At 39.5% G+C, this 12,300-nt stretch overlaps 1 protein-coding gene across 12 annotated transcripts in view; it reads right to left on the bottom strand.

Annotated features, from left to right (window-relative positions):
• The window catches only part of LOC109457324 (S-phase kinase-associated protein 2-like), a 97,828-nt gene extending 90,857 nt beyond the window's left edge, over positions 1–6,971 (bottom strand). For 11 of the 12 annotated variants that reach the window (XR_016019409.1, XR_016019405.1, XR_016019407.1 and 8 more), the window contains exon 1: positions 5,219–5,454. Coding sequence is in view for 1 of the 12 variants with exons in the window: in XM_088793367.1 (XP_088649493.1) it covers positions 5,219–5,317 (99 nt within the window). In the remaining 11 variants the exon portion in view is untranslated. Of the gene's footprint in view, positions 1–5,218; positions 5,455–5,478 lie in introns of those variants that run through there. The other variant, XR_016019410.1, reaches the window with a different exon arrangement.
• Between the last annotated feature and the right edge of the window lie 5,329 nt (positions 6,972–12,300).

The raw sequence follows: 12,300 nt of genomic DNA, 5'->3' as shown, positions 1-12,300 counted from the left end.
TATCTATTCAGATATTCTGCCCATTTTTAATTGGGTATTATTTATTTTGTTTTGTTTTTGCTATTGGCTTGTATGAGTTCCCTCATATTTTGGATAGTAATCCCTTATCAAACATATGGTCTGCAAATACTTTCTCTCATTCCATAGGTTACCATTTCATTTTGTTGATTGTTGCTTCTTGAAAAAATAAAAATTGAACGTCCATAAGTTCCAGCAATCCCACTTCTGGGTATATATCCAAAGGAAATGAAATCAGTATCTCAAAAAGATATCTGCACCCCCCTGCTCATTGCTGATATGGAAACAAGCTAGGTTCCAACAGATGAATAGATAAGAAAACCTAGAGGACATAATGTTCACTGAAATGATCCAGACACAGAAAGACAAAGACTGTATGATCGCACTTATATGTAGAATTTTAAAAAGTCAAACTCACAGAAACAGAGTATAGAATGGTGGTTGCCAGGCGCTGGAAGGGGGTGAAATGGGGAGATGTTGCTCAAAAGGTGGAGACTTCCAGTTATAAGATGAATACATTCTGGGGATCTAATGTATGGTATGGTGACTATAGTTAATATTGTACTGTCTACTTGAAATTTGCTAAGAAAGTAGATCATAAGTCTTCTTACCCCTCACTGCACACAAAATGGTAACTATGTAAAGTGGAAAAAAAGAAAAGGAGGCGATTATAAATAACAAAATAATTTTCCAGCTCAGTGCCTTTCACTCTGCATTCTACAGAGCTCCAGGGTTGCAAGGAAAACAGAAGGCAGGATGCGGGGGCTTGGGAGAGACCGTGGGGACAGCAGGATCAGAAGCCCTTCACACACTTCGACTAGCGCTGTTCCATTACAGTGTAGATGTTGAGATTGACCTTAAGTCAAGGGTTCTCCTGCTGATGAAAACACTCTAAATTCACTACACAACATTCTTGTTTTGCAGATGAGAAGACTAAGGCATGGAATGACTAAGTAATTGTTCAAGGTCAGCAAGATTGAGACCGGCACAGTCAGGACGAGGGCCCAGGCTCCACAGTACGACAGGGTGGGTGCTGAGTACTGGCAGGAGTTAGTTCTCGGATGGAAGTAGCCCTGTCATCCCTTATTAGTATCATTGCCCATCTCTGATAGTTCCAGATCACGTGGTCACTTCTTCTGACACTACACCACTTACTGTCTATACCACTGCTTGGAAACTAATCACGTATTGTTCTTTAGCCATGCTTATATTAGTCACTTGAATTATTATTACTTGAATTATCTCATGTTTTACCAAAACATTTATTTTGAAACAACTCAATTTTATAGGGTAGTTTCAGGTACAGTAAAAACAGGGTGACTGATCGTCCCCACTTGCCAGGGGCTGTGGTGTTTCCCAAATTCAGGACTGTCAATGCTAAACTTGGGACTGTCCCAGGCACAACACAATGGTTGGTTATCCTAACTACAAAGAACTTGTTTCCCTGGAGAGTAAGTTGCCAACATGATACTCCATCACCTCTGAATACATTAGTGTAGGTTTTCTATTAACAAGGACAGTCTCTTTCATAACTTACAATACAACCAGCAAAGCAGGAACGTAATATTGATACATTATGACTGTCTTATTCTTAGACCCTATTCAATGATCACCAACTGCCCCCAATAATAATGTCCTTTCTAACAAAAGGATTCCATTCTGATTCACATGTTGCATTTAATTGTCATGTCTCTTTAGTCTCCTTCAATCTGGAACAGTCCCTAGTCTTTCCTTGACTTAAATGATGTTTTAAGGTAGCCACAGCTAGTCTATCTGATTAGGGTACAAGTTTCTTTAGGGCACGTATGGTATGCTGTGACAGTGTTCTCTGGAGCACCAAGAACATTTTTATTCGTATAGAAGATGTTCCATAAATAACTGATTGGCCAACACAAGGGAAAGGTAGCCATGATTCCCCTGGGATATTGAACCGGCAACAATTCTCAGCAACAATTAAAACTCCTCAAGAGCCAGCATTCACACTCGACCAAAACCTAAGAATGGAAAGACTCTCTCCCTCATTTCCTGACTTCTCTCAATTCACTTTTGAAGTCAGGAACCTTTCCTTCTAGACTGGCCCCAATAGCCCTGGCGGCACTGGACTAACTCATCAAGGAGTGAGATACTGGGACTGTGGAAATTAGTCAATAAGGCATTTGTGATCTCAAATTTTTACCCATTTCTAATTAAATTACACATTGCCTTGAATTGAACTTACTTTTGTCATGACGCAGATTAGGGTGTCATTAGGGCCACAGTGGGGTAAAGCTGCGTTGGCTTTTATCTAGGCCAACTGTGCCTGTCGCTTGTTAAAGATAGACACTCATATCCAGAGAGAGTAGGACCGCAACTATGTCCACAGGCAGTAAGCAAGCCGCCAAGTGTCAAGGGAATCATGGCTTTTGGAAACCCAGTGCTTTTTGTACAGCTTACTTACTGTAAACAATGACAGCACAAAGACCCACTGTCAGGAAGTTGTATGCCAATGGCCTCAGAAATCCAGAAACCAGTAACTAATAGAAAAAACTAAATAAACCCTTGGTGTGTGTGTGTGTGTGTGTGTGTGTGTGTGTGTGTGTGTGTGTAATACATGGACAACCATGTAATAACAGTAACAATAACAATAATTGCTAACACATAGCACTTAATATTTTGAAAACGGAGGCACAGAGAGGCTAAGAAAATTGACCAAGTTCACACAGCTTATTGAAGGGAGAGCCTGAATTCCAGCCCAAGCCTACTGATTCCAGAGTTCTTGCTGTTAAGTCTTGAATATTATCTTTTACTTTTAATTATTTAGTTGGCTCTGCATTGACATAACCAATGTATTGCTCAAGTTGTATTTTGAGATCCCAAATTGACAGGTGATTAATTTAAACACAAATAGACTGACCTGCCCATGGAAAAGAAAACATCTGAATCTAAATAGAAAAAAAAAGTTCTGAAATTATGGTTTACAACTACTTAAGAGTATGGTACAGAACTGGCAATGTCAGTGCTTGTAGATAAACAGATGTTTGCTTAATGAGTCTATTATCTTATTCCTTGTTGAATGCCAAGAGAGATTTTAGACCTCAGTGCTTCATTGTTTCAATATCTTTTCTTGCAACCCACAAAAAGCTTCCAAGAATTAAGCCTCACCTCCCAGACCCTCCTCAGACTGCAGTCTGCACATGCCACCTACAGGCATAACAAGACGCTGGTTTTCTCCAGGGCAGCCAACAGGATAGCTTAACTGTCATCCCTAACAGCCCTAGGACGCAGAGCGGAAGTCCAGGCAAATGCAAAGGGGATGGTTAGTACAAAAACTAGCGACACTGAGAGGGACATCAGGGGGAATAAAGAAAATTGGTAACCCAATGGCAGAAAAGAAAACAAGAGTGTTAATTAACTACATTAAATTAAGGGCTGGGAGAACTAGGAGAGTGTATCAGTTACAGACTAGAAGCAGAGGTTATCTTTTACCTAAATCCAAAGCACCAATGGTCTCCGGTAAATGATTACAATGCAAAAGCGATTCTTTTTCTAGGAAGATAAACTAGGAAACACTACACAGGCTTTAAAAAATCCTACATATTCCACAGTAAACCTTCTCCCCTCAAATCCAACAGACTTCATTGTTCTGTTTCTAGTGCTCACACAATACCTTCTTAGTGTAAAATAACAAAACAGTCTGCAATTACATCTCAGGCAAGCCTACAGATAAAATGTTTCTAGTTTTCCCAGCCCCTATTTTAAAGTAGAAGCTTCTGGATTCCCTAAGCCAGGCCCCAAGTGAAAAAACAGTGTCCTCTAAATGAGTTCTCTCCCAGCCGCCACACTTTGCTATTATTCACAGGCTTTCTCTTTCCTCACATGCATGGGCTTGTTGACTGGCTAAAGAGTAACACATCTACAATCAAATTTTCACTTTTCATTTTTCACTTAGAAAAAAGAACTTCTACCTTCCCCTTGACCACTACTACATCATTTTAGATGCTCCAATACAGAGCGTGGTATGTAGGAAAAGTACAGATTTTGGAGTCAGGCAAACAATCCTGGGTTTAAATCCCAGCTCCAACAAAAGTGTGTCTTAACCTTAGTTTCATCATTCATAAAAAGAGGGGGGAAAGTGAGATTTACACTCCTTCCATATCTCATGCTGCAAGAATAAATGCGGGTAAAATATCTTAGGGGCCCAGCCCAGGAGAGCTCATTATAAATCTGTTGTTTCTTTCTCCTGATTTATATGATAAATGTAAAAATTCTGAAGTACTCATTGTCTTTGTTCTTTATTCATTTGTCAAACTTTCCTAGGAGCCTACTGTGTGCAGAACTTAACAAAATGGATGTGGTTATCTCTGGCCCCAAGGGACTACAGAGAATATTCGGGGGAGAGAGGGGGGAAATGAGGGCTGAAATGAAACAGCTCACTGTTAAATGAGTAGATGAATTTGCTTAAATTAATGAAAGGGTGGGGCTTGAACAACAGCTCCATTAGAGCAAAAGAAAATGAAGCAAAATTCAGAGTACTCAGTATGAGCTTCGAAGCCAGACCCTGTGTGGGTTTAATTCTAGATTCCACCACTAGGCAAGTTTCTGAAATTCTCTGTACCTCCCTTTTTTCTGTAAATTGGAGATAGCAGTAGAGCCCCCACTGGGTTCCTGTGAAAAGTAAAAGCAACACCCCTTCCTAATGCTCCCCACTTCTCTGCGGGCATTCACTCCACATACCAACCAGCTTCCATTTAGCCTCTGGCCATCCTGAACAGCCAAACTGCCCCAAGGAAGCACCCGGACTCAGAGATCATCCAGCAGCCTCCATGATCAAAAACAAAAGCTAAGCGCCCCCTGGGTAGGACCTAACTAGCTGAAACACGCCCTGGACCAAGGTACCTTAAAGCACCTTTTGAGGCTATGCCCAGGCCTAACAGTTGGCACCGCCAGAAGGTGTGACCCTCTCCCAAGGGAAGCTGATTAGAATGGGCTGGGGCTCCTTGATTAGAATAATGAGGGGTTCTCAGTGACAAGCTCAGCCCAGATGCTCCTGAGAGCAGTCTTTGCATCTCTACCTGGGCCTCCTGAGAACCTGATCTTCTCCATCTGGTTCAGCTGAGGCAGCAGTCCTTGAAAACAAAGGACCGGAAAGTAAGGGATAGGAAGTCCACAGTCAGGGAATCACCTATGTGTGACCGGTTCCTGGCACAAATGCATGAAATACCTGAGTGTCCTCCTGCACTCCGGGAGGACTGAGCAAAAGTAAATCGCTAAGGCAACTAGGAATCATGGATTCTTTCAGCCAGAAGTCTGTCCCAAGCATTTGATTCTGAAGGTAAAATGTTACCTAAAAGTACTACCGAGAAAGACATTTACGTGTATTTCCTTCCACCCTCCAAACCGAAACAAAAAACCCCGTACAGCTGCTTTTTAATAAGAAACGAGCACAAGAAATACTCAAATCAGTAATAATAACAAAGTTACTTCTTAGCTTGACTGTCCTGGACCAGAATCCCCCTTCTCCGTCGGCCTGGGACGCTGGGGCAGGCAGACGCGTGGAACCTGACACCGCCGGAGAGAGGCGGCTCGCGGCGCGACCCGGGTCGCCATGGAAACCGCGGCGGTCGCGGAGGCAGCGCCGCGGCGGGTGGGCGGGGTCGCGCAGAGGCTGCCGGGGAGACTCCGGATGGCAGCTGGGAGCCGCGCGATCGCAAAGAGCCACCTCTGGGTTCCGTGAGAGCTCTGCGTCTGCCCGGGCCCTGGGAAAGGGAAGCAGAAAGTTGCTTCCCAGCCCAGAATCTCCAGATGTGCCAGATGATCAGAATCACCTGTATGCAAACCAGAATCACAGTGGTCAGAAACTCAGACCCCGGCTGCTAAATCAGAATCTCCGCGGCCAGGACCCGGAGTCTGGATTTAACTAGGTGCTTTATAGGGTCGAAGGTTGGAAGACACTGGGTTCGCCTAATCTTTTTTTTCTCAACGCCCCAACACCACGCTACTGTGATGGTAAATGAATCCGCACCCCAGTGGCCTCCCCAGCGGATCTCAAGAGGGGACCACGGGCGGGGGACATCCTCGGAGTTGGAAATACAAAGCCGGTTCCGTCCGTTGAACAACCCTGGAAGCTGCTCTTTGAGGGCTTCCCACTTGGGGGCAGCCTCATCCTTCGCTCGTGTTCATTGCGCAAACCACACTGTTCGTGGCCCACGGTCTCTATTCCAGTTGATGACGGCTGCAGTCTAGTTAGTATAAACTTGTTTAGAAAGCGGAGCTTGGATGTAGAGAAAGAAGTCTCCTTAGGAGAAATGGGGCCGTAGCAGAGCCTAGGATTATAAATGTAAGAATGTTTTGGCTCCAATTCCTGGTTTACACTTAGGGTTCAGGGTTCTAGCTTTGTAGAGCAGTAACGTTCTTTTTGAGAATAATGCGTGTGCACTAGACAACAGATTTCTCAGCCCTCTGAGCCTTCTCCTTTATTGAGCAATTGGATGGGACCTCAGGATGGATTCAAACAGCCCCAGCCCTGTCTGGACTTGAAAGCGAGGTGGAGTTCCTCCTGAAGGGCTAGTCACTCCTATCAGTGGGCACGTCCAGATGCCTTTTAGTTTGCAGACCTGGCCCAGAGTTAGACTCAAAGCACACACATCGGAGAGAGAGAGTTACCTGAAGGTCAGTGTCACTGTGTGAAACTAAGTAAGAGGTCCAACTGAAACGTGAGGTTCAAAGATTAGAAGCTGGGCAAGGCTCACACACTCAGCTGCTGACAGAAAAGGGCCTGGGGCCTGCTGCTTTCATGTGTGGTTACAATGATTAACTGGCAGTGTCAGAAAATATCTGACAGCTCTTAGGCTTGAATGATTCTTTGATAACAGGCAGTATCAATCTTCAAAAAAAGTTTATTCGCAAAGTCATTTGTATGTCATTTATTTGAACCTGGAAATGCTTTCATTCTGAGGACAAGTCCTCCAAATCCATTTACCATTGTAGGCATTCTTTCATTCTGTAGGCACCAACAGATACTTAAAATAAGCACCTACTGTGTGCCCAGTAGAGTGCAAAACAGCAGTGAACAAGCAGACAAAAGTATTCTAGCTCTGATGGCACTTAAATTCTAGTGGGAAGAAACATAATAAATAAGAAATAATTATAAGCATGTTGTATATTAGATAACGATAAATGCAAATGAGAAAATACAAGTACTGGGGCATGTGGTTAGGGAAAGCCTCATTGAAAAGGGAATATTCAAGCAAGGACCTCAAGAGTTGCAGAAGTTAACAGTGCAGGTATGTGGACAATTGTCACTAGGGTTGAGTGCAGAGCATAACAGCATGTTTGAAGAACAGAAAGGAGGCGGTGTGGCTGGAGGAGACTGACAGGAGAATGAGAAGAGGTGAGATCAGAGAAGCAATAGGGAGTCTGGCTCTGCCGAGTCTTGTATTTCTCTGACTTTTCCTGTGAGATACGAACCTATTGGAGAGTTTTAAAAAGGAGAATGTTGTGATCCTACTTACTTTTTAAAATATTGAAATACAATTCACATAACGTTAAATTCACCCATTTAAAGTATGCAATTCAGTGGTTTTTTATCTATTCAGAGTTGTGCAACCATCAGCACTCTATAATTCCAGAACATTTTCATCGTCCTAAAAGAAGCTTTGTCCCCATTAGCAGTCACTCCCATTCTCCCTTCCCCATGTCCCTGGAAATGATTAGTCTACTTTCTGTCTTTGTGAACTTGCCAATTCTGGACATTTTATAAAAATGGAATCATAAATATGTGGCCTTTTGTGTCTGGTTTTGCTTCCACCTATAGTGTTTTCGGGATTCATTTATGTGCAGCATGCATCAGTACCTCATTCTTTTTCATGGCTGAATGATATTACATTATACAGATATACCATATTTTGTTTATCCATCAGTTGATGAACATTTGTGTAGTTTCCACTTTTAAGCCATTATGGAAAATACTGTTATAAACATTCACGTGCAAATTTTTGTGTGAATATATGTGTATGCTTTCAATTCTCTTGTACACATACCTACTAAAAGTGGAATTGCTGGGTTATATGGTAACTCTGTTTAACTTTTTGAGGAACTGCCAAACTGTTTTTCAGAGCAACTATACCTCAGCAATGCATGAAGTTTTCAGTTTCTCTATATCCTCACCGTCTTTTTTTTTAATAGCCATCCTAGTGAGTGTCAAATAGTATTTCATTAGGTTTTTAATTTGCATTTCTTTAAGGACGAATGATGTTGAGTCTCTTTTCATGTGCTTATTGGACATTTATATATCTTCTTTGGAGGAATATCTAGTCACAGATATTACTCATTTTTTAATTGGGTTATTTGTGTTTTTATTGTTAAGATGACAAACTTCTTTATATAATTTAGATACTAGACTCATCAGATGTATGACTTGAAAATGTTTTGTTTTTTTTCCATTCTGTGGGTCGTCTTTTTCTTGATGGTGTACTTTGAAGCACAAAAGTGTTAAATTTTGATCAGTTATAATTTATCCATTTTTAATTTTGTTGAGAGTGTTTTTAGTATCATATTTTAAAACCATTGCATAATTCAAGGTCACTAAGATTTATGCCTATATTTCCTTTTAAGGGTTTTATAGTTTTGGGCTGTAACATTTAGGTTTCTAATCCATTTTGAATGTATTTTTTAAATGGTCCAACTTTATTGTTTTGTATGTGGATATCCAGGTGTCCTAGTATGAATTGCTGAAAAGACTATTCTTTTACCTTTGAATTGTCTTAGTACCCTGTCAAAAATCAATTGTCCTTCAATGTATGGGTTTATCTCTGAGCCCAATTATATTCCATGGATTGATCTACCTATTCTTAAGTCAGTACTACACTGCCTTAATTAGCTTTGTATTAAGTTTTGAAATCAGGAAGTGTGAGTCCTCTAACTTTGTTCCTTTTCACGATTGTTTTGGTTATTCTGGGTCCGTTGCATTTTCATATGAAGTTTTAGGACTAACTTGCAAATTCTGCAAAACAGACAGCTGGGATTTTGATAAGGACTGCCTTGAATCTGGAAGTCAGTTTGGGGAGTATTGCCGTCTTAACAATACTAAATCTTCTAGTCTACAAACATAGAATGTCTTTCCATTTATTTAGGTCTTCTTTAATTTCTTTCAATGATGTTTTTGTTATTTAGATATACAATTCTTGTACTTCTTTTGTTCTGCTTATTGCTGGGTGTTTTATTATTTCTGATGCATTGTAAATAGAATTGTTTTCTTACTAATTTCCTTTCTGGTTGTTCATTGCTAGTACATAGAAATATAATTAATTTTTATATGTTGATCCTATACTCTTGTTTAATTCATTTATTAGTTCCAAGAGTTTTTTGGTGTGTGTATTCTGGAGAATAGAAAGTTTTAATTCTTTCTTTCCAATTTATATGCCTATTATCTTATTTCCTTCCTAATTGCCCAGGCTAGAACCTAGTGCTATGTTGAATAGAAAGGGAAGAAGAAAAGAGTTTTGTCCCCAATTTTTGGAAGAAAGTTTTCAGGTTTTGCCCATTAAGTATGATGCGAACTGTGGGTTTTTCTTAGATGCTCTTGAGAAAGCTGAAGAAGTTTCTTTCTTTTCCTACTTTGATGAGTGTTTCTATCATGAAGACAGGTTGGATTTTCATATATTGAATCAACATTGCATTCCTAAGATAAACCCACTTGGTCATAGTGTATAATCTTTCTATATGTTGCTAGTGTCAGTTTGCTTATATTTTATTGAGGATTTTTGTGTCTATATTCATAAGCAATATTGATCTGTAGGTTTTTTGTGGTATCTTTATCTGTTTTGGTATCAGGGTAATGAACTGGAAAATGTCCCTCCTCATATATTTTTGTAAGTATTTTTGTAAATAATTTTTTATTTTTCAATTACAGTTGACATACACTATCATATTAGTTTCAGGTGTACAACATACTGATTAGACATTTATGTGATCACTCCGATGAGTCTAGTACCCATCCAACACCATACATAGTTTTTACAGTGTTATTTACTATATTCCCTATGCTGTACTTTACATCCTTGTGGCTGTTTTATAACTGCCAATTTGCACATCTTAATCCCTTCCCCTTTTTCCCCCACCTCCCAAATCCCCTCCCTTCTGGCAACCGTCAGTTTGTTCTCTGCATCTATGAGTTTGTTTCTGTTTTGTTTGTTTTGTTTCTTAGATTCCACATATAAATGAAATCACATGGTGTTTGTCTTTCTCTGTCTGACCTATTTCACTTAGCATAATACCATCTAGGTCCATCCCTGTTGTCACAAATGGCAAGATTTCATTCTTTTTTGTGGCTGAGTAATATTCCATTGTATATATGTACCACCCCTTCTTTATCCATTCATCTATTGATGGACACTCAGGTTGCTTCCATATCCTCACTAGTGTAAATAATGCTGCAATGAATATAGGAATGCATGTTTTTTTGAATTAGTGTTTTGGGTTTCTTCAGGTAAATACCCAGAAGTAGAATCGCTAGGTACTTCTTTATCTCTTGTTGTACCCTTTGTTTTAAAGTTTATTTTGTCTGATACAAATATTGCTACCCCAGCTTTTTTTGTTTCCATTCACATAAGATATTTTTTTCCATCCCTTTATTTTCAGTTTGGGTATAGTCTTTAGTCTTCCAATCTAAAGTGGGTCTCTTGTAGACAGCATATGTATGGGTCTTGTTTTCTTATTTATTAGCCACTCTATGTCTTTTGATTGGAACACTTAATCCATTTACATTTAAAGTAATTTTTGATAGGTAGGTAGTTATTGCCATTTTATTATTCATATTTCTGGTCTTTTTTGTTGTTGTTCCTTTTTCAGGAAGTCCCTTTAACATTTCTTATAATACTGGTTTGATGGTGATGAACTCCTTTAGCTTTTTCATATCTGGGAAGCTCTTTATCTGTCCTTCAATTCTAAGAGATAGCCTAGCTAGGAAGAATAATCTTGGTTGTAGTTCCTTCCATTTCATCATGTTGAATATTTTGTGCCAATCCCTTCTGTCCTGCAAAGTTTCTGTTGAGAAATCAGCTGTCAGTCTTATGGGAGCTCCCTTGTAGGTAACTAACTGCTTTCCTCTTGCTACTTTTAAGAATCTCTCTTTGTCTTTAAGCTTTGGCATTTTAATTATGATATGTCTTGGGGTGGGCCTCTTTGGGTTCATCTTGTTTGGGACTCTGTCTGTTTCCTGGATTTATATGTCTATTTCCTTGCCAGGTTAGGGAAGTTTTCCATCATTATTTCTTCAAATAGTTTTTTAATTCCTTGCTCTCTTTTTTCTGGTACACTTATGATGCAAATGTTGGTATGCTTCATGTCCAGAGGTCCCTTAAACTATCTTTTTTTTTTTTTTAATTCTAGTTTTATTTTCTTTCTGATTGGGTGTTTTTCACTACCTTTTCTTCCAAATCACTAATTTGATCATCTGCTTCATTTAATCTACTGTTGATTCCCTCTAATGTATTCTCCATTTCAGTTGTAGTCTTCATGTCTGGTTTTGTTTTGTTTTATATTCTCTATCTCCATTAGTATGTTTCCTATCTCTTTGTTAAAGTTCTCACTGAATTTGTCTACTCTTCCCCTAAGTTCATTGAACATTCTTATAAGCAATGTTTTAAACTCTGTATCTGGCTGTTTGTCTCCATTTTGTTTAGTTCTTTTTCTGGAGTTTTGTTCTGTTGTTTTTTGTTGTTGTTGTTGTTGTTTTTTCCATCTGGGACATGTTTCTCTTCATTTTGGCTGACTCCCTGAATTTGTTTCTAAGTATTAGGTACATCTCCTACATCTCCCTGTCTTGGTAGGGTGGCATTTGCAAGCAGTTTCTAAGGATTGGTGTTCATTCTTCCTTAAGTTTTGGTATAATTTATCAGTGAAGCCAACTGGCCTCAGTAATTTTGAATGTTCTGTCTTTGAGTTCACTGATTCTTTCTTCTGCCTGGTCAAGCCTTCTGTTGAGTCTTCTGTTGAGTCTCAAGTGGATTTTTCAATTCAGTTATTGAAGTCTTTAGTTCCAAAATTCCTCTTTAGTTCTTTTTCATAGTTTCTTTCTCTTTATTAATATTCTCATTTTGTTTATGAATCATTTTCCTGATTTCTGTGCTCTTTTTACTGTTGAGCACGCTTACGATGGTTATTTTTAAATCTTTGTCTTGTAATTCATTTATATGTTTGTCTAGTACTGGTGTCTAAAGATTCTATTTGTCCTTAGATTGTGCCATGTCTCCTTGCTCCTTTGTATGCCTTTTTATCTTCTGTTGGGTTTTAGCGTTTATAAAA

Source organism: Rhinolophus sinicus, chromosome 16, assembly GCF_057876585.1.
Source record: "Rhinolophus sinicus isolate RSI-liver-muscle chromosome 16, RSI-T2T, whole genome shotgun sequence".
Lineage (NCBI taxonomy): Eukaryota > Metazoa > Chordata > Mammalia > Chiroptera > Rhinolophidae > Rhinolophus > Rhinolophus sinicus.
Note: the sequence above shows the minus strand (reverse complement) of the source record. Positions and strands in the feature narration are given on the sequence as shown.